This window comes from Poromitra crassiceps, assembly GCF_964638095.1.
Source record: "Poromitra crassiceps genome assembly, chromosome: 9".
NCBI lineage: Eukaryota > Metazoa > Chordata > Actinopteri > Beryciformes > Melamphaidae > Poromitra > Poromitra crassiceps.
This window is the reverse complement of record NC_139630.1, coordinates 42,808,930-42,831,753: the sequence shown is the minus strand read 5'-3', so window position 1 is coordinate 42,831,753 and position 22,824 is coordinate 42,808,930. Positions and strand designations below refer to the sequence as shown.

Here is a 22,824-nt window from a genome sequence, read left to right as displayed (position 1 = left end):
TTGTGATCTTACACTGCTGTATCAGAGAGGTCACGTCAGCAAGGTCAGGGTCTTCATCCAAACACCTTTCCTGTCATCAATCTGGCTCAAGCTATTGGCCAAATTCATCTGAGTGGGGTTTTTTTTTTTTGAGTGGATGCAAATTGTGCAGATTGCAGCATACTGTAGCAACCAAATTGTTTAATGGTTTTATTGAGTTTATAATGGAACGTTATACAGTTTGTAAAACCAACAGATAACGAGCTTAGCTTGACTCCTATCTTGCCCCAGACCAGATAAGGAATAGTTCTTTTTAACTGAGAAATGTTGTACTGTAATCATGAGCTTGCTTTCTTTTGTATAACTCTCCTTGTCTCGATTAGGCCTGATCCCACAGTTCAATAGTGCATTATGGTACGATCTCCTTCAACTTGTCTATTCTAATGTTATTTTATAGACATGTTAGAAGAGCATTGTGATATTTAGTAGTGTCTGACGCCTTTGTCTGTTATTGTAGGTTCTCAAATGCATCATACTATACAGTATAAACCAAGGAATCTCTGTCTGTACGTGTGTCCTTTGCATAGCTCGAGAACCATTCGTCCGATGTACTTCACACTTGGCAGGTGTGTTGTGTTGCTGGGGACCCGTGGACGTGCACAGTCGGATTTGGTGCAGTTTGGACCCGCGACACGTTCGATATTAATAAACGTCGAATAACCACGCGAGCAGCGCTCTGTGCAGTGGCAGGGCGAACGGGCACTGCACTAGTTATTGTAACTCAGCCAAAGTGTTTTGAATGAAACTGAAAATACAGTTCAATCTTGAAACCCAGAACACATTGTGAAGCAGTCGCTCCGGTCAATCAGCGTAATTTCACTCACACACATTATGACACAAGTCATAATGTGTGTGAGTGAAATGATGCAATATGACACAAATGTGTGTGAGTGAAATGATGCAATATGACACAAATGTGTGTGAGTGAAAGGATGCAATATGACACAAATGTGTGTGAGTGAAAGGATGCAATATGACACAAGTCATAATGTGTGTATTGATAAGGCCCCTATTACAGAAAGTGTCATAATGGCCTTATCAGTGTCATGATTTCACGACAAACCTTTAAGTGTCCTGGCTGTGCCCTTTGAGCAGTGGGCCGGTCCCACCCCCCATGCATATATAGAGTATAGCGGGGAGGTAGAGCTGCCAGTGACACAGACAGACAACTGAGCGGCCGCTGCACAAAAGACCTACAAGGACAGAACTGTGACCGAAGCAGGCAAAGGATGCTAGCACTGCTGCTGATCCCGCTGCTGGGCCTCACATGGACACCAGGTCTCTGCTGCTGCTTGTGTGCCTGAACGCTCGTCTCTGAACGCAGCTCTGTTCGTTATAGATCTGATGCTGGGGAATCTGACTGCTTCGGTCTTTAAACTGGTGAAGCTGATTTACAGAGTAGGGTTGATGCAGTGAGGTTGTAGCTCATCATCCTTCTTGACAATCTTCAGAGGAAGAAAGACAAGTATACTTAAATAGTAAATAGCCATTTTTGGTGAAGTTCATTTTGCAGCTGTGACAATACATTTTCAGTCAGAAAATTACAAATCATATTTTCTTTTGCTTTTTTCAATCACCTTTGGGGATTTGACAGATCTCATAAATAATATTAAAAAGAAATTGCTGCACCAAGACCTCAAAATTTCAGTAGGCTGTTATTGATTCTAATAAGATTAAAATTGTATGAAAAATAATATTATGTATGGCTGTTCATTTTCAAACCATGCCTTGTCGTTCAGTTATATTAGTTCATACTTAAGTTTAATGTTTGATCCTAATATCTTACTGTATCTTATCTCCCCTTACCTCCAGTCTCTGCACTACCTTGCCCCCAGTCGTTCCCCTCCCAGCCGCCTCCTTCCACTGGTAAGTCACATGGACACTAGCTCTCAGTTAGCTCTATATGATTTATGGCCACAATATAGGCTATGTAGACAATGATTGTGGAAGACAATTAATGGATATCGGCTCCTGATAGTGATGGATTCTGTGGTATTATAAAATGCACGGTTACACTCCTTTTCTAGACCAAATTCATAACTGCATAGTCTATATCCTGTTGCTACATGCAAGCGTTGTAAGGTGTGTTGTGTGACAATAAAAGACAAGCTTGCCTGTCTGGTTTAATATTCAAATCTGTTGCTTAAAATTTCCCTAATACATACTTACTTCATGCTAAACGTGATGATTTTATATATGAGTGCATTATCAGCAAAACATATACCACTGCAAATATAGCATTGAAAAGCCACAATGTTGAAATTCAACTCAAATGACTGATTTTCCTCTCTCAAGTTAACAGTGTTCGGCCCTCAGATGTGGCTGTTCTCTCCTCCATTGGTCTTCACATGCACAGGTGAACTTCAACCATGCAGTGATTATAGGCCTATTTCAACCATGCAGTGATGATAGGCCGATTTCAGAAATTCAAGACTGTTGAGCCAAATTCAAACCTGCCTGTGACCCTTGTTTCCCTGCAGCAGTGAGCTGTCCAAAGTGGTGTCAAGACTCCAAGGTAAGTCCCCAAACTTTACATTCTCTTCTGCATTCAACTTGACAGTTTTCCATTTTGCAGACCCACCTCTCCTACGGCGGTCCGTGTATGAATCCATGTAAAGCCATTAGGGGTGTCACGATACACTCAGTCCACGATACGATATGATACACAATATTGGGTTCACGATAACGATACGATACGATATTTTAACAATATTTTTTTGCGATCGATTTGTAAGTTGAGGGGGCATCCTCCACGCTAATTTGAGTAATTTCACCATTTTCATCCTCTGTGTCTGTAACGTCCCTCGTCTGTTCAAACAAAGCAATGAAAAGGAGACAGAGCATGCAATCAGATGCAGATCAGTGCCACCATGTTCAGCTTCTTTTTCTCGCAATATGAGATTTCATCTCAACGATACATATTGTCACGTTTTGATATCGCGATATATTGTGACATCCGTAAAAGCCATACACCATCAACAATCCTGGATTTCAAGACACCCAAATATGACAGCAGAGATATGATGCTATGTTAGTCAGCATGCTGAGGCATATGAACAGCTAATCTTGTTTAATGTTGTCTTTGTATTTCCACAATCATATCGTGACTCTTCTGTTCATTGATGTATTCAGATCTGTGATCACAATATGAAGAGTCAACAAAACATCTTGTGCCGTAGGCTACGCCGGGACAAGTTGACTCTTCATATTGAGGCTATTGATACACCGTAAACTAATATCTAGAGTAGAGTTCATCCTATTATGCTACTGTGCGCTATCTTTACTACACTGATATCTAAACTAACCAATGAACCCCAATACAATCTCCTTACTCCAAGTCTGTCGCGTGTTATATTTTTTATTGCACAGATCAAGTGTACATGCACTGATTGGTTCAAGAGACAGACAGACAGTAGCAATGTAACTGGAACCTGTTATCCCTGGCATGTTCTAAAGGTTCATTTCCTTAAGATTTAAAATACTGGAACAGTGAAGAGATCCATCCAGCACACACCAGGTTGTTAGATTGACTTGTTCTTTTATTTAAATCATAAAAACATAGCGAACAAGGCATTTCGCAGTAGCTTCATCAGGTTCGCTGTTCATCAGCTGCACGCGGGACTAGCAGCACGGCTGTGCACAGGGCACTACATTCTTTTATTTAAAATACTGGCTTTGTTTATCTTGTGATTCAATGCATTGAAGACATTTTCCAAGATTCCAAGATTTTTCTATATGAGGCAGACATAGAAAACATGTTGGAATCTTTTTGGAATCTGTGTGAATATAACTTTAGGGTATATGGAAAAGTAATTTCTGGATTTGGGCTTATAACGTTGTGCTCCTTTCCCTCTGTCAGAGCTGATGACGCTGTTCAACCCTGCATTGATCAGTCCCCTCTTGGATGAAACAAATCTGTACCGCCTTCAGTTGGTCCAGCACAGGTACAAACGCTTTCTGAAACAACACAATATGCTTACATTACAATCACTTTGGCTGCTGTCAAGAAGATGTTTCTTTCTGTTTGTAGGACTCTGGTGGAGCAGGCAAGGGAAGTGTCTCTCTACCTCCAGAACAAGCAGGTACTCAAATGGCTGTATTCCCGCCTAGATGGATATTTAGACATTTTCAATTTTAGTTTGCCTTTTTCTTCATTGGACACTTGCTATATTGTGGGGGGGGGGGGGGGGATCTAGCATCTAGCATGCCACATTGAAACCAAGGCATATACAAAATAAAAATACAAAATAAAATACAAAATAAACAAAAAATCTAAATGTTGCAGGTGTAAAGAGCTAGTATGATGTTTCTCTTACAGGTCATTGACGTGGATGGAGACTGGAAGCTAGTGCTGCTCTTTGTGCAGGTGGATCAGCTGTGTGCATGTGAGGAGCAGCAGGTGAGAGCTTTATTCTGATGTCATGACTTATAATAATAATAATAATAATTCATTTATTTTATATAGCGCTTTTCAAGACCCAAAGTCGCTTAACAGAGAAACAACAGACAGGCAACAGAAACAGGCAACAGGCAACAAATACAGGTAACAGGCAACAGATACAGGGAACAGGTACAAATAACAGTGGCAGTTCAGGGCAAGGTTGTATGGAGAAGCAGAGGAGAGGAAGATAACAGGAGGGAGGGGCAGGGGGGGGGGGGTTGTAAGCTACGGTTTAGGGATATACAATATAATTTGATGTCATGACTTTACTGTTTAAGTATATGTAGGCTATGGCCCTTCAGATGATGACATAAGCCAGGGTTTGTCTCACAGAAGTCAAGCCAAGAGGCAGATTGTCGTGTTCTCACATCTTCATTCAACTTTGTGGCATGGGAAGGGAAGGGAAGCCGGTGGGGTATGAGTCATGGTCGCTGCACTAGTGCCTCCTCTGGTCGGTCAGGGCACCTGTTCGGGGGGGAGGGGAGCTGGGGGGAATAGTGTGATCCTCCCACATGCTACGTCCTGCCGATGAAGCTCATGTGAAAAAAAGCAGCCGGCGACTGCACATGCTTGCTCCAGAGGAAGCATGTGCTAGTCTACAACTCTCCCCAGATTGTCAGAGGGGGTGGAGCAACAACCGGGACAGCAGGGGGAATTGGCAAAGTACAATTGGGGAGACAAATCCAGAAAAAAATGTGATCATAAATAAACCTTGTGGCCTCATCCTATAATAAGAATGCGAAGTGTGTCTGTGAGTGAGTGAGTGAGTGAGTGAGTGAGTGAGTGAGTGAGTGAGTGAGTGAGCGAACGAACGAGGAGAAATTGTGTTCGGCCACAGCTATTTTACGTGTGATCGTGCTGAATCTGCTGAATCTTTCAGGCAGTGCAAAGAGCACACCTGCGGGTGACGTAATCGAGCCAGATTTTCAAATTAGGCAATTAGGGCCGACTAAATGCTTTAAATCTAAAATGGTTCATGGATTACATTCTAATCTAACAAACCTATCAATTTAAAAGTCATGCATGCATTACAGTGGAAACAATTAAGCTTAGCCCAAAATCACAAATCAGAATGAAGGGGTCCCTGGTATATTTTCTATCTTGTAAGAGGCCCTTGGATGAAAAATATTTGAGAACCTCTGTGCTAGTGTACTGAAGTTACAGAGTCCAGATTTTTCCTTCTGAACAGCAAGTTATCACTCAGAAACCTTTTATCTCCAATGTTGCCATTCTTAACATTTGTATTCTAGCATTATATTTTCAGCAATTATGCTCTAATCCAGATTGATTTACATAAAGTCCAAAAGTATACAATGATCTTAAATTCATATAAAACCATATTACAACTGGTTAAGGAGTGTAAGAGCCAAACCAACTGTGTTGAGACAGGGGAATAACTCTAAGAAAAAGGCATGTTTAGCTTGTTACCATGTAACTGAATGTATTGTGTCTGCAGGTGGAGTCCATCATCAGAGCAACAGTCCAGGAGGTGGATGAAGCTCTGCAGGTGCTGCACTCTCAGGTGTGTTGTAGATGTTCCTCCACATTCACCGGCCATGTTCTATCACAGCCTGGTCGCCACAATCAAATGTTGGCATTCTGTAATCCACGGATATGTAGTACACTGTATACCACGTTTCTAAACCAAATACATGTTACATATCATGTTTCTAGATATGTGTATATCAATGCTATATACTGTACGTATACCAGGGGCGTATCTACGGGTGGGCCTGGGTAGGCACAGGCCCACCCACTTCTTGCCCTGGCCCACCCAATTTTTTTTTTTTTTTTTTTTTTTAATTGGTTGTTTTCTAGAGGCAAACTTGCTGCTGCATTGCTAGCCAATGGTTTTGTTACTTTTGTAAAAACGCAGGGCACATCATCTCCAGAGTCTAATGCATGACAACTTCATGACATCTAGGACTTTTGTTCTCTCTGTGGATAAATAAACCAGAGGGCGTCTTGTTCAAACTTGAAGCAGCCTCAGTGTTGTTATTTTTTAAACTCACAGCAGTATATGGATCAGTGGTTCTAATTTCTGTATAAAGTAACAGTATACACACAAGTATAAGCATTCATGTATGCAACATTTGGCACCTATATGTAACCTTTTAAGGTTGAGATAATTGTATTATCATTATATGGTCCAAATATTTCAGTAAAGCACTTGAAACACTTGAAATATTCTTGCTTGGGTGGTATCATTCTACTTGAAATGATGGTCAAATGCATTCTTTTTAGTAAAATAACACGTCGGCCGGGCATCTGCACCCCTTCCTATCCAGGCCCACCCAATTTGATCCAGGCCCACCTATAATTCAATTTCTGCATACGCCCCTGACGTATACATCTGCTGTTGAAATAGCGCAGTAACCAGTAAGGGTGTCATGGTTGGGGTGGATGGAGGGCGTAAACACTTGCCTTTCACACTGTTCATATCCCAGTCATGGTCACAGCGTTGTCAAAGTCTACATTTCAGCCGTGAGTCACATTGAACATTTTTGTTATTTTATTTAAGCCCAACCCAAACCATAATCCTCACCTTAACCAAGTTTTACTTTGCCTAAACATAACCAAAGTTGTTTTACTTGCCTAAACATAACCAAAGTTAAAGTTGTTTTATTTGCGTTTAATGCTGGAAAGGCAGCAAGGTTTTCAAATAAGCCGCCATTTTGTTTCACGGAAAATGTTTTAGAAAAGTAATGGCTGACATTTTGTTTCAAATTCACGTTGAGATTGTACATATCTCTGGACTGCAGAAACGTACAATGCCAATATGTTATTCTGCTGATTGACTTTATTACTTTGCCACTTTAATCCTTATGACTGTTTCCTGTGTGTAGCTGAAGCTTATCAATGTTTCCTGTGTGTACCTGAAGCCACTTTAATCCTTATGACTGTTTCCTGTGTGTAGCTGAAGCTTATCAATGTTTCCTGTGTGTACCTGAAACCACTTTAATCCTTATGACTGTTTCCTGTGTGTAGCTGAAGCTTATCAATGTTTCCTGTGTGTACCTGAAGCCACTTTAATCCTTATGACTGTTTCCTGTGTGTAGCTGAAGCCACTTTAATCCTTATGACTGTTTCCTGTGTGTAGCTGAAGCCACTTTAATCCTTATGACTGTTTCCTGTGTGTAGCTGAAGCCACTTTAATCCTTATGACTGTTTCCTGTGTGTAGCTGAAGCCACTTTAATCATTATGACTGTTTCCTGTGTGTAGCTGAAGCTTATCAATGTTTCCTGTGTGTACCTGAAGCCACTTTAATCCTTATGACTGTTTCCTGTGTGTAGCTGAATCTTATCAATGTTTCCTGTGTGTACCTGAAGCCACTTTAATCCTTATGACTGTTTCCTGTGTGTAGCTGAAGCTTATCAATGTTTCCTGTGTGTACCTGAAGCCACTTTAATCCTTATGACTGTTTCCTGTGTGTAGCTGAAGCCACTTTAATCCTTATGACTGTTTCCTGTGTGTACCTGAAGCCACTTTAATCCTTATGACTGTTTCCTGTGTGTAGCTGAAGCTTATCAATGTTTCCTGTGTGTACCTGAAGCCACTTTAATCCTTATGACTGTTTCCTGTGTGTAGCTGAAGCCACTTTAATCCTTATGACTGTTTCCTGTGTGTACCTGAAGCCACTTTAATCCTTATGACTGTTTCCTGTGTGTAGCTGAAGCCACTTTAATCATTATGACTGTTTCCTGTGTGTAGCTGAAGCGGACCATTGTCAGTGTTGCATTATGGGACGGAGAGTATGACACTTTCCAGAACAGGTGAGTCCAGATTGCAGTGTGACACTGTTGAACTGTGTTCATTATCAAATGAGGAATGCCATACATGAATCTGTCCCCAAATATCACACTGTTTTAATCAGCTGATTTTGTTGTATTTGACAGGTTGTGTTCATGTACTGAAGCCAACAGTGAAGGAGAGCTCAGACTTGTGAGGGCCATGCTGAATCAAGTGTTGCAGGTGTGTCACTGTCTCATCTGCATCTCCGTTATCCATATTACCTCTCTACCCAGATAATGTACAGTATGTACAGTAGTAGCGCTTTACATTTAAATGACTCAAACTTTTTTCCTTTGAACAGGAGTCGTTGGCTGAGCACATTGTAAAGAAGCGTTGGTATAGCGAAAGAGATGACTTTGCCGTCATTCTGCAGGACACGCCTTTCATCACAGACCCCGCCTCTATTGCTGTGAGTGACAGGCATCATCCCTCAACTTTCCAGCCCAGAGTGCCTTTTGCTTGCATCATTTTGCATCCCTGTTAGAAATTCAACCAATCTTTATTAGACCCTAAAATGTCTACGAGACACCGAACAAAAACAGGGGATGCAGTGTGCTGGTTGTCTTTCTGCAAGAAGACCTGAAGTTTTATACTAAATTTTATTTATTTATCTTGTCAATTTTTGTCATTTGTCCGTTTTCAACAGAGTGGGAGGACTCCCTCTGAATCTCACATGTCACGCCAAAGTGATGAAATGATGGTTCAGATGTGGACAAACTTGGTGAGGCGTAAATCAGTCTAAACTATCTATTCTAGACCCTTCTCTTCTCTCCTGAATTCTAACTCTAGCCATGAACTTAAGGCGCTTCACCGAAAATCAATGCTGCTTTATTTTACACGTGATCTCACACACAGAGGCGCAGCTTGTGAACAGGCAATGCAGGCAATTGCTTGGGGCCCCAGGCCATTAAGGGGCCCACGTTGGCTGAGAAACTTTACTCCACAGCAGTGACCGCATCTCCCTCCCCATAAACAACCAATGGACGATTTGCAATGACATTGAAACCTCCCTAAAGACGCCCCATGTTATTCCCGTCATACTAGTTTGGTTCATGTACATTCTCTTGAATTGAAAGTGAAACATACATTCAAGAGAATGTATATGAATCATGTTTGACGGGAATGGTTCACGGTCATTCACTTTCAATTTATGCAAACATATGTGAATCATTCCTGTCAAACTTGCATGATCCATGTACTTTCTCTTGAATTGAAAGAACGCTGTTTGGAAGGGGCCCCTTGGAATTTTTGCATAGGGCCCTGTTACGGCCTCCACACATATAACAGAAATAAGGCTCAAGTGGAAACCAGAACATAAAAAGGACGCCACACAAGAATCAAAATAATAGGGTTTTTTAATTTCCTTTCCCCAAAGTATTTTAAGAAAAAGGCCCAAAACCATAAAACAAGATAACCTCACAGTTCGGCCGAAATAAACAAAAGGGAGAGGGGTCTGGGCTGGCCCATATAGGGCCGTCGAAGCCAGCCCCTCTCCTTAAACTAAGAATTGAACACGTTCAAGAATAATTTAGGAAAACTAAACTAAAACCGAAAACATCACTACCGAAACTACCAGGTTAAACTAAAACAATAAAGCCTGGCACCTATTGTGCCAGAACCTAATAAAGGAAAGAAATGGGCAAAAAGGATCAAACCAAATGTACTGGTGCTGCTGGGCTGGATTCCAGGTGTAGACTAACTGTGTGCCAGCAGCAAGCCAGCTTAATACCTGCAGGCAGAGCTGCATCAGCAATCAGCTCATAGGCTGCAGGTGTTTCAGCCTGAGGTAAGGAGGAGCAGAGGAGATCAATTAAGGAACAGTACAAACACAGAATGTAAATGTGCAACATGATACATACCATGTGAAGTTTATTATGCACTGTCCATGGCCACACGCAACAGGCCCCAACAGACTCTAGAATCACCACTGCTCATACATACCCAAAAACTGTAAGCAGTTTTGCAGATATTCATTTATTTTGACAGTTATTGAGAGTTGACTGGAGTTAAGTTTGGACCAGTGATTGTGACATCACTGGTCCAGACTTAAGAAGTTAAAGTTATATTCAGGCACATATTGCATTGAGGTAACACTAGATGAATTGCAATTCCTTTACAGTATAAATGTTAAAAACACAAACACAAAACATTATTTGAAAGAAGAGGGGTTAAAATATTATACGAGATCAAGTTACATCTTTTCATTTATAACTTATTATAAGTCTGCTCAGGTAGGGGATGGTGGAGTTCCTATAGTGCTCAGTTCTTGTTGGCATAGACTGGAGCTTACTGGCCTGTCTGGTGCTGCGGCCAGAGACAGACCCATTGGAGGGGGAGGGGGGGGGGGGAGTTCTCTCGGGTGGGAGTTTTGGAATGATGGGCGTAACTCCGGCACATCTCTTCTCTCCGAGAGTCGGCAGATGCCGAGGATACTGAGGGAGGGCTGGTAGCGTTTGTACTCCCCGCCAAGAATAATGTGGCAGGCTCTTTTTTGGATTTTCTCCAGCTGATTGGATTGGTAGTGTGACAGGGAGGAGTGCCACACTGGAGCACTATACTCTATGGGTGGGCTGGAGGGATGTTTTGAAAATGGTCACTAGATCAGCTCTGCCTACGCCAAAACGTTTAAGCCTACACAAGATGTGCAGCTTACGGTTGGCAGTGGAAAGCATTTGGTTCCCCTGCTGGTCAAGACGTGCAGCTTACGGTTGGCAGTGCAAAGCATTTGGTTGCCCTGCTGGTCCCGCTTCAAATTCCTTTATTGTTTTTCGGTGAAGTGCCCCTTTAAGTCTTCACTCCAAATTGGTCCATTTTCCAAGTGAGGGTTGGTCAAATTGTTCTCATTTCCTCACATATTTCTCTCTCTCTCACTCACTCTCACACACACATCATTGTCATCCCCGTTGATGCAAACAAGAGGAGAATGACTTGTCTGTCTTTTCAGCTGCAGCCCACAAGTGGCCAACATAACACAGAGGACAATGGGATGATCATCACAGTGCCATGTCCCAGCGAGGTGAGAAGCTGTTGTTAAACCCTCCTGCACCCATTGTGAGGAAATTTGAAGCAGCTTGTCAACACATTATGTATAACACAACAACATGTAATACATGTTCACTTAATTATGTAATAATACACACATTTTGGAATATAGCTCAACAGTCAAATGACATTGTAATGTAGCTTTTGGTTGCGGGAGAGTAATTTGTCCATTCCTTTTCTCCATCACATTTCGAAAAGTCCTTATCTAAAGAGTTTTAAGCTTGGAACCAAGCCAACTGGCCAGCTACAGAATCATGACCATATCTAAAGAGTTTTAAGCCTGGAACCAAGCCAACTGGTCAGCTACAGAATCATGACCATATCTAAAGGGTTTTAAGCCTGGATCCAAGCCAACTGGTCAGCTACAGAATCATGACCATATCTAAAGGGTTTTAAGCCTGGAACCAAGCCAACTGGTCTGCTACAGAGTTATTTCTGTTAATTAATAACAGTTGATAGAAATTCATTGCACATGTTCACACATATATAAGTTAGACAGTGCTGTGTGTACAGCTGATTTATTGAGACACAAAACATACAGAAGTGCTAATAAACAGTATTTACCTAACCCTAACCCTAACCCTACCATTTTAACTACTGTTGATGCGCGGAGCAGCCATCTTGGATTTTCGATGTTTGTCTCAGTATAACATGTCTCTATCAACCCTGAAGTACAGTTTCCATTATGCTAAGGAATACAGTGACACTTAATGTAGTTTTGACCAATGAAAGATATTATTCATCTACTATTAGTATCTTTTTTAAATTAATTTTGAGTCACTATGATACATGCTAGAATACATAAACTAAACATTGTTGTTATAATGATTCTTTGTATGAATGAAGACATCCATTTTGGTTGGTTATTATGGTAAATGGTAAATGGACTGCATTTATACATTTATTTTTACAATGTGCCTACATTCACCCATTCACACACCGAAGGCAGCCAGCTGCCATGCAGGGTGCTGGCACAACCATCGGGAGCAATTTGGGGTTCAGTGTCTTGCCCAAGGACACTTCGACATGTGGACTGGAGGAGCCGGGGATCGAACCACCGACCTTCTGATTAGTGGACGACGCGCTCTACCTCCTGACCCACAGCCGCCCCTTATTATGCACCATATTATTACATTTTCATAAAAAAAATTGCTACCTTCATATATTTGCAATATAATTTATTACGAAATGCAGGGAAATGTATTACAAAATGCGGGTGTTATTACATAATGAAGGGACAACGTATTACATTTTGTCAAGTTATTACATAATGCAGTGTTGTGTTATTACATAATGTGTTGTTACACAGTGAATAGTTTCAATGTGTCACACAAATATGCCATGATGAATAATAAATACCTTTGTTTTCCCCCATCACTTCTCTCTTCTTTCTCCTCATTCCTCCTCCACATATATTCTCTCTCACTATGTGTCTCTCTCTCTTCACCTACATATCTCTCTATCTGCCCTCCCCTCTCTCTCCACCTACACATCTCTCTGTCTGCCCTCCCCTCTCTCTCCAGGACCGACCATTCATAAGGACAGAGGGAAACTCTCCTTCATATCATCCCCCCAGGGATGCCACTCCTCTCCTTGACCCAGTGAGTATTCCCTCTCCTCTCCAGCCACATGGGGGTCTTGGCAGCGTTGTTGTGCGCCTGCTGCGTGGTGCTGATGGTGGATGTGCTCTATGTGTCCGCGCAGGTTACAGGCACACAGCTGCCCTGTGACGACCTCAGCCCCTCAGCCTCCCCGCCCACCTCAGGTAAGAGCATCAGCACTCTTTTGGATCATCACTCTATGAACAAGTATAGTTAGTCATTGTTAACAAATGCCGTTCTTTGGGGCCGAAATGTACAATATATTGCAGCGTGTTGCATTGCGTTACATTGCATTGCATTGCATTACCTTGCGTTACATTGTTATGCTACCTTTTATTATTATTTTCCATTATTGTTATTATTATTTTTTATTGTGAACCAATTGGTGTTACATTATATTATGTTATGTTAGAGTATGGCACATCCTCAACATTCTTAGGCCATGCCATGTTACCTTATGTAAGAAAGAAAGTTTGCATTCCATTTGAACAACTTTGAACATCTAATATTTTGCAATATTTGTATAAAACAACAACAACAGCAACAGCAGCAGGAGCATAGTCAACACAAAACAAATGATTATACATAAATCAAGTTGTATGGGTTAGGGTTAGGGTTAGTTGTGTTACTTTACATAACATATTGCACTATAATCTATTCTATTATTCTAATTTGCACTGGGAAAAGTTTAGCTCTAGGATCATTTGTACCACACACACATTAATGATTATGCAGAGATATAGGATGATCAGTACTTTGACTTTTATCAGCACTTTGACATGTTCTCCTAGGCTCAGCGTATCTCTGTATCTTATGATTAAGGAATACAAACTGTGTGTAGTTGGTTCTTTATTCAGATTCCAGAACACTTGAGGTATTACTACAGCTGCCTGCACATGATATCATAATCTTATCAACGTATTATAGTACATGTTTCAGATATGCTCACACTACTACACCACTAGTTATGTTTTATAGCTGTAACGTCGAAGGAGCAGGAGTGTGTTCATATTTGATTTGACTTTTTTTTTTACATGTACAGAGGTGTATTATATTTGTTATTCTGCTCTCACTATGTTGTTGCACTTGTTTGTTGTGTTTGTAGCGTCTTGTAAGCCCATGCAGGCTGGGCACCTTTTGGTGACACTTTGAAAGAGAAATTACTTTTTACTATAGACATTACTATAGACAAATGACTTATTACTATAGACATTAATATAGACAAATTACTTGTTACTATAGACATTACTATAGACAAATGACTTATTACTATAGACATTACTATAGACAAATGACTAATTACTATAGACATTACTATAGACAAATGACTTATTACTATAGACATTACTATAGACAAATGACTTGTTACTATAGACATTACTATAGACAAATGACTTATTACTATAGACATTACTATAGACAAATGACTTGTTACTATAGACATTACTATAGACAAATGACTTGTTACTATAGACATTACTATAGACAAATGACTAATTACTATAGACATTACTATAGACAAATGACTTGTTACTATAGACATTACTATAGACAAATGACTTATTACTATAGACATTACTATAGACAAATGACTTATTACCATAGACATTACTATAGACAAATGACTTATTACTATAGACATTACTATAGACAAATGACTTGTTACTATAGACATTACTATAGACAAATGACTTGTTACTATAGACAAATGACTTGTTACTATAGACAAATTACTTATTACTATAGACATTATTATAGACAAATTACTTATTACTATAGACATTACTATATAGACGCACAGAAATTATTGTTGTTCCGTTGTTGAAACTCGTCACATTAATCAGTCAGTTAGATTTAATTCATACAGCATGTAGAGGTTTTCAGTGCAATGTAGGCCCTATTGGCCTACTGATGTGATGTCCTGTGTCTCTTCCCAGTCTATTGAACATGATCCTGATGTGATGCCCTGTGTCTCTTCATAGTCTATTGAACATGATCCTGATGTGATGTCCTGTGTCTCTTCATAGTCTATTGAACATGATCCTGATGTGATGTCCTGTGTCTCTTCATAGTCTATTGAACATGATCCTGATGTGATGTCCTGTGTCTCTTCCCACTCTATTGAATATGATCCTGATGTGATGTCCTGTGTCTCTTCATAGTCTATTGAACATGATCCTGATGTGATGTCCTGTGTCTCTTCCCACTCTATTGAATATGATCCTGATGTGATGTCCTGTGTCTCTTCATAGTCTATTGAACATGATCCTGATGTGATGTCCTGTGTCTCTTCCCACTCTATTGAATATGATCCTGATGTGATGTCCTGTGTCTCTTCCCAGTCTATTGAATATGATCCTGATGTGATGTCCTGTGTCTCTTCCCAGTCTATTGAATATTTTTCTGATGTGATGTCCTGTGTCTCTTCATAGTCTATTGAACATGATCCTGATGTGATGTCCTGTGTCTCTTCATAGTCTATTGAACATGATCCTGATGTGATGTCCTGTGTCTCTTCATAGTCTATTGAACATGATCCTGATGTGATGTCCTGTGTCTCTTCATAGTCTATTGAATATGATCCTGATGTGATGTCCTGTGTCTCTTCATAGTCTATTGAACATGATCCTGATGTGATGTCCTGTGTCTCTTCATAGTCTATTGAACATGATCCTGATGTGATGTCCTGTGTCTCTTCATAGTCTATTGAATATGATCCTGATGTGATGTCCTGTGTCTCTTCCCACTCTATTGAATATGATCCTGATGTGATGTCCTGTGTCTCTTCCCAGTCTATTGAATATGATCCTGATGTGATGTCCTGTGTCTCTTCATAGTCTATTGAACATGATCCTGATGTGATGTCCTGTGTCTCTTCCCACTCTATTGAATATGATCCTGATGTGATGTCCTGTGTCTCTTCCCAGTCTATTGAATATGATCCTGATGTGATGTCCTGTGTCTCTTCACAGTCTATTGAACATGATCCTGATGTGATGTCCTGTGTCTCTTCCCAGTCTATTGAATATGATCCTGATGTGATGTCCTGTGTCTCTTCCCAGTCTATTGAACATGATCCTGATGTGATGTCCTGTGTCTCTTCCCAGTCTATTGAATATTTTTCTGATGTGATGTCCTGTGTCTCTTCATAGTCTATTGAACATGATCCTGATGTGATGTCCTGTGTCTCTTCATAGTCTATTGAACATGATCCTGATGTGATGTCCTGTGTCTCTTCATAGTCTATTGAACATGATCCTGATGTGATGTCCTGTGTCTCTTCATAGTCTATTGAATATGATCCTGATGTGATGTCCTGTGTCTCTTCATAGTCTATTGAACATGATCCTGATGTGATGTCCTGTGTCTCTTCATAGTCTATTGAATATGATCCTGATGTGATGTCCTGTGTCTCTTCATAGTCTATTGAACATGATCCTGATGTGATGTCCTGTGTCTCTTCCCACTCTATTGAATATGATCCTGATGTGATGTCCTGTGTCTCTTCATAGTCTATTGAACATGATCCTGATGTGATGTCCTGTGTCTCTTCCCACTCTATTGAATATGATCCTGATGTGATGTCCTGTGTCTCTTCATAGTCTATTGAACATGATCCTGATGTGATGTCCTGTGTCTCTTCATAGTCTATTGAATATGATCCTGATGTGATGTCCTGTGTCTCTTCCCAGTCTATTGAATATTTTTCTGATGTGATGTCCTGTGTCTCTTCCCAGTCTATTGAATATTTTTCTGATGTGATGTCCTGTGTCTCTTCCCAGTCTATTGAATATTTTTCTGATGTGATGTCCCGTGTCTCTTCCCAGTCCATGCACTTCGGCCTGGCGACGTCAAAGTGGTGGCTGCCCTGGGAGACTCTCTGACAGTGAGTGAACCTTTGTTGGGCCTGCTTCCTGTTTATCTGTGACCATTCTGTCAGAATCCTTTTTCTGTCTAATTATTATTGGGCTATAATCCAGTGGAAAAAAGGCGATAGGAGAAAATCTGCCAAACGGAGTTATCTAGGTTAGCTAACATTAGTCAGCCTAGCTACTGCCGCTGTAGCTTCCAACATCATGAATGTCATCGTCATGCAATGAACTCAAGTTGAGTTGAATTTCTTGCTTAAAAGTTTAATAAAAAAATCTGTTCAATCTCACAAAAAGCTATATTCCTTGACCTTGGTTCGGGTTGGAGCAGAAAGTTGAGCACTTTTGGTCAGGTTGGGGTCAAACTTTCCTGGGTCAAGTTCTACTTTCAGTTCTTATTCTAGCTATATCATTCTGCATTGCATATCACTCGGATTCGAGGCCTCCCTTGTGAAGAGGCCAAAGATCTCAATGCCTTGAGACAGCTTGATAGCTGTCGAGGGAAAACTGGTATCCTCGTTTATTTTCCCTGGGGAAGGACACACAATCTATCCTCTCTCATTATTCTGCTTGCTGCTAGGCGGGAGTGTTGCAAGGGGGTGAGGCATCGCGAGGGCAGCAAGCACAATTAAATTTTCTTTAGGAAATTTAGCCCATTCTAGTTAATAATACTACCTGTAATTGACAGGCAGGCAATGGCGTTGGATCTGGATCCAGCCCTATCAACTTACTGGACGTCCTGCGTCAGTACAGGGGCTTGTCCTGGAGGTTGGTCACAACATAACCATCACACAATATTTCAGCATGTTTACACTAACTTTCTGCAGCCTTTGCATGGTAATATGATCCCACAGCTATCCATTTCTTTGATTTGAATGTAATGCAGGTTATGTAAATATTTAGATACTTCTGAATACTATATATTCTCCCTATAGATCTTCAGAGGGTAATATATATATATATATATATATATATATATATATATATATATATATATATATTTTATAATTTATTATTTCCTCTATAAATTTGACATAAATACCATAAAGATAGAGAAACCAACATTAGAGAAGACCCAGGTAGCATGCAGTGATTATCTGTAGACAAAAATGCATTTGATGTAATGTGATGTGATTTTGCTATGAAAAGGTACACAGACACACTGTATTATTTGTTTTCTCCAGTATTGGTGGAGATGAAAACCTCACCACCATCACCACACTGCCCAGTAAGTCTTGTTCCTTGGTATCCAGTTTGAGATATCAGCTACTGTATCTATGATTATACTGTACTAGATAACTTGGAACTATTGTTAGCGTAGCCTGAGAACAATTTGTCTCAGTCTTAAACCCATGTCCGCAGCTAATGTTCACTGCTGTGGTTGTTGATCTTGGATGGGTGTTGCCACTGTACATGTTGACCTCTTTTTTTTCTTGTTTAAATACAGACATCTTAAAGCATTTTAACCCCCTCTTGACTGGCTACTCTGTTGGCATGGGGAAGCAGGACACTCCTCAGGCTTTCCTCAACCAGGCTATATCAGGACAAAAAGGCAGGTGAGTCCCATTCAGAGAGAGGGGGTCAACAGAAGTAATGGATGTGTGTCAGATGTAGGTTCAGGTTGCTACCTTAAAGCTTCCAAACTCACCGAATGCGAGCACACTCCCAACAGAAGTTCCACTTGGGTGCAGGGCCAACACAAGTCACAAGAGTAAAAGAGAAGCAGGCCAGCACTCCAAAATGTCCTTTCAAAAATTGGGACACCTGGGACAGAGAAGCACACCGAACGTTTCAGCGTCAAGCCTTCATCAGCGTTGTGCTGTGTAAGGCGGAAATTACTACTAAATACATACAGACCAGAAATACAATCAATAATTCAATAAAGCTCTATACAGGAAATGTGTACATGTGTAAGCCCACAGATTGGAGAAGGACGTGAAAATACTGTTACAAAATACATGTTATGTATACATATGACACTTAAAGAATATACAATTGCGATGTGAGAGCATGTCTGAGTGGGGTTTTTAAAAGCTATCCCATTCATTTTGGTCTCCCGTTTGGAGTTGATTCGTTGGCCGTCGCCATCTTGATTTTTCGTCAGCAGAGTGGGAGGGCAGCACCATCCTTGGCGTCGCGCACCGCTCGAATATGCCACCTTGCGCTGTGCTCAAAGTTCGCATTGTTTAAACTTTGACCTATTTACTGCTGACCTTTCTCCGCTCGACCTCACGGTGAGAGAAGAGAAGATCACTTATCATGTGGAGGCAGCTTAAGATGCATGTCTTATGGATCACTTGTTGCTGTTGAATTGTGACATGTGATCTTGTGTATGTGTTTTAAGCGACATACCGACGCAGGTGCGAGCCCTGGTGGCAAGGATGAAGAATGATTCTGTAAGAATATCTATATTTACTTTGAATCTGTTGGTAATAATAGTGCTTTTACTCTGACTCTTTACTCTATGTTGCTGTTACCCATGAATGGTAGCAAATAGCAAAACCAAAGGCTGACATTCTGCTTTTGTACACAGCGTATCAATTTTGAGTCCGACTGGAAGATGATCACCCTTTTCGTTGGTGGCAACGATTTCTGTGACCACTGCTACAATTCTGTGAGTACGGATTCAGAGTTTTCAGAAGAAAAAGGAGAGCTTAAAAGACACAACAACCTTAAAAAAAAATCTCCCCTTTCGATTCATTCCCACAGATGTATTACTCTGTAGAGAATTATGTTCGCCACATTCGTGAAGGCCTTGATTATCTTCATGAAGAGGTGAGGTCAATGTGCTATATTCTATATGAAGGTCTCCTTAATCATCATGTTATTCGCATTAACTGAGCTTATATCCGTTAGGTGCCGCGGGCTCTGGTCAACCTAGTGGAGCCTCTTCACATCACCCCACTGAGAGAAATGCACATGGACTCTTCACTTAAATGTCCAACCTGGCTGGTCAAGTGAGTGTCAGTTCATTTAGGATCTGCAGGCTGCATTTCAGATCTTGAAAGAACTCAAAGTAGGTCAGCACAAGATTCTTAGAACAAACAAGTCTTCGTCAGGTCACCCGTCTTATGAAGACCAACTCCCGCTAAGAATTTTGTGTGGACCTAGTTTGAATGTGTGTGTGTGTGTGTGTGTGTGTGTGTGTGTGTGTGTGTGTGTGTGTGTGTGTGTGTGTGTGTGTGTGTGTGTGTGTGTGTGTGTGTGTGTGTGTGCGTGTTCAAAATATCATGCGTTTGAATCCAGCTCATGATCTGTGGTGTACTCCTCTCACTATGATAAAGCAGAAATGTCATAAAGGAATAATCATAAAAGTCCGTATAATCCCCTGTTATCTCTCCCTTGCCAGTATTCTGTGTCCTTGCGTCATCAGGCCAAAGCCCGGCTCCACAGCTCTTCAGAAGTTGGAGGACCTCAATAGAGGCTATCAGGTAGGACGGAGTAGGAAGCCATACTGCCATCACAGAATGCCTCTGCATCTCCATGCAGGCATGCATCATCACCCTCTCCTCTCTCTTCCAGCGTGTGCTGGGTGAGCTCGTGGAGTCCGGACGGTACGACACCCGCTCAGACTTCACTGTGGTCGTCCAGCCTTTCTTCAGAGAAGTCATTGTCCCCAAGCTGCCGGTGAGACACACCGCACCGTCCCTCACTGAAGGACTATACAGACTTTTGGGGGGTTTAGCCCATTGATGACCTTACCTAATATGTGGCAAGTTGATTGGTCACATAACACACTGGTTCTCAACTTGGAGTCCGGGGACCACCAGGGGTCCTTGAGGGGGTTCTAGGGGGTCCCCATCAAACTCATGAATTGTTAAACTTCACCATTATTTCATTTATTTATTTATTATTTAATTTAACAAGTTAAACACAATTAGAGACTGTAGAAGAATGAGTATTTTGATCATAGTTTCACTGTTATCTCCCTACCTACAACACAAACAGTCATGGAATTCTGGACCAAATCATATCTGTCAATAAAAACATTCTCAGATTTGAGTCGCAGAGACAAAACCTCATCCAATGGGGGTCCATGGCTCTAATGTGGACAAAACAGTTGGACTGCTCCTTTACTTTGCTGCTCTGAGAAATTAAACAAAGTCAGGATGCAGCGAGGCTCACAGTCACACACTCACATGGCTCACTCACATGGCTCACTCACATGGCTCACTCACATGGCCTTGGTGTGTTCCACAGGATGGCCGTCCTGACCGCTCCTTCTTCAGCCCCGACTGCTTCCACCTCAGCCAGAAGGCCCACACGCTGATGGCTCGCTCCCTCTGGAACAACATGGTAGGAACCTGCCCAACAAGGAGGAGCTATAGCAGTACTTTATGCTTATGTGGCATTTTTGTGATGGCTTTTTCATAGGCAAAGATTTGGGGGAGACGGGGGTACATGAGAAGGATGAGCTGTCCCTTTCAATTTATGGCTGTGTTGGGTCACAACCACCACTTCCCCTTAAAAAAGAATTAGCCTCTCTCCTAGTTGTTGAAACCTCTTTTAATGCCTTTAAACAGCAAATTAGACTGCCATGTTTCATTATTTTTGATCAAAGTTTGACCTTCAGATCAAAGCTCACTTTAGCAATGTTTTGCGGTTTCCCAATTGCAGTCAGCAATCAGATATTATGATACAATCATCACATATTGTACATTTACAATGTGAAGCCGTTATGCATTTTAAATATACTGAATGATCTCTGAACTCTCACTCTGGCTCTTGTTTTCCCATAGCTGGAGCCTCTGGGTAATAAAACTGCAGAGCAGCGTTTTAATGCTGAGATTAACCTGAAATGTCCATCCAAGGTAGGAAATGAGGATTAATCACCCAATCTGAGTTATGTGAATGTGGCCAGCTAGATTTAGCTAGACATATTCTCTGTGAAGTCCTCTGAGACATGCTTGTGAATTAGGGCTATACAAATAAACTTGACTTGACTTGACTTGACTAGATGGGGCGATGGTTAACGCCCCCTGCCTCTGGAACCAGATCTACATTTGAATCTTGCCAGAGGTTTATTTTCTGTCTCCTTTATTTTGTGTCCCTTTTCGCTTTCCCTCTGTCTTATTAACTAAATGGACGACCCATACTTCTTTGATTGAAAATGAGTAATATTTGTGAATGTATGTTTCATTTTCCTTTAAGGCTGCATACCACTATATAGACATCCACTACTGTCATGTAATGTTAATAAAATCTTCTTTTTATTCTCAGACTTCACCATATATTCGTACCTATAATAACAGCAATTACATATATGGTGGCCCCGCACCAACGCCGGGACCAATCCCTGTAAGCATATCTTCATCTTGTAAGTAAAAAAAAGAAGAAGAAGACTATTTAAGTGACTTTTTGTCTGACTGTGTCTCTCTTCCCACCAGAACTGGGGAAGTGACTTCTCCTGCCTGGACCTTGCTCCAACCCACTCTGTGCCTACTTCAGGTGAGATGGAGAAAGGATGGTGAAAGCCTTATCAGACAGCGGGGGTGGTGATGGTGATGGTGATGATGATGGTGATGATGGTGGTGAGGGTGAGGGTGTGATTATGAACTGGATGTGCTTTTTCATCATCCATAGTTCACAAGCTGAGGCCAGTGGACATCAAGGTGGTGGCTGCTCTGGGAGACTCCTTCACTGTAAGTGTCAACATAATAACATCAAACAGAACCCGAGTAAAGCCAATTCAATACATAATCAGTAATGAGACATATACCAGACAGCTGGATTCATAGAAAATATTTGAGATTTTTTTCCTGTGCAGCTTTTCTAAAAAATGTCTTTCTTTAGGCTATTCTATGAACAGGCTGTCCTCACAAGGAAAATGACAACATTGGTCTATTTTCAAGGGGGTTAAAATGACTGTTTACGAATGCAACCTCTTGCGGTCGTGTGGGTGTATGGTGCAGAGCATACACCAGAGTCGGGAGCTGTAACTAGGAAGTAGCGCCGACCTCTGGCGGTCTTTAACGTGACAGTCTGAAAATAGCTGAAATAGCTCGCTGATAATAAGGGTGAAGGCGTGCGGGATAACTT

The 22,824-nt window shown here is 41.2% G+C and overlaps 1 protein-coding gene across 1 annotated transcript in view; it reads left to right on the top strand.

Moving 5' to 3' along the window:
- LOC310782318 (phospholipase B1, membrane-associated-like) overlaps positions 1-22,824 on the top strand; it is a gene marked incomplete at both ends in the record, with an annotated part of 38,260 nt that overhangs the window by 7,226 nt on the left and 8,210 nt on the right. The window contains 28 exons of the mRNA XM_083642989.1: positions 1,852-1,905; positions 2,335-2,395; positions 2,520-2,554; positions 3,899-3,983; positions 4,070-4,121; positions 4,358-4,438; positions 5,937-6,002; positions 8,193-8,254; positions 8,378-8,453; positions 8,575-8,682; positions 11,218-11,289; positions 12,839-12,916; positions 13,020-13,080; positions 16,744-16,802; positions 17,474-17,553; positions 17,970-18,013; positions 18,233-18,341; positions 19,130-19,181; positions 19,319-19,399; positions 19,495-19,560; positions 19,642-19,742; positions 20,135-20,216; positions 20,308-20,412; positions 20,986-21,081; positions 21,525-21,596; positions 22,006-22,083; positions 22,173-22,233; positions 22,369-22,427. Coding sequence (XP_083499115.1) covers positions 1,852-1,905; positions 2,335-2,395; positions 2,520-2,554; positions 3,899-3,983; positions 4,070-4,121; positions 4,358-4,438; positions 5,937-6,002; positions 8,193-8,254; positions 8,378-8,453; positions 8,575-8,682; positions 11,218-11,289; positions 12,839-12,916; positions 13,020-13,080; positions 16,744-16,802; positions 17,474-17,553; positions 17,970-18,013; positions 18,233-18,341; positions 19,130-19,181; positions 19,319-19,399; positions 19,495-19,560; positions 19,642-19,742; positions 20,135-20,216; positions 20,308-20,412; positions 20,986-21,081; positions 21,525-21,596; positions 22,006-22,083; positions 22,173-22,233; positions 22,369-22,427 — 2,036 coding nt within the window. The remainder of the gene's footprint in view (positions 1-1,851; positions 1,906-2,334; positions 2,396-2,519; positions 2,555-3,898; positions 3,984-4,069; positions 4,122-4,357; positions 4,439-5,936; positions 6,003-8,192; positions 8,255-8,377; positions 8,454-8,574; positions 8,683-11,217; positions 11,290-12,838; positions 12,917-13,019; positions 13,081-16,743; positions 16,803-17,473; positions 17,554-17,969; positions 18,014-18,232; positions 18,342-19,129; positions 19,182-19,318; positions 19,400-19,494; positions 19,561-19,641; positions 19,743-20,134; positions 20,217-20,307; positions 20,413-20,985; positions 21,082-21,524; positions 21,597-22,005; positions 22,084-22,172; positions 22,234-22,368; positions 22,428-22,824) is intronic.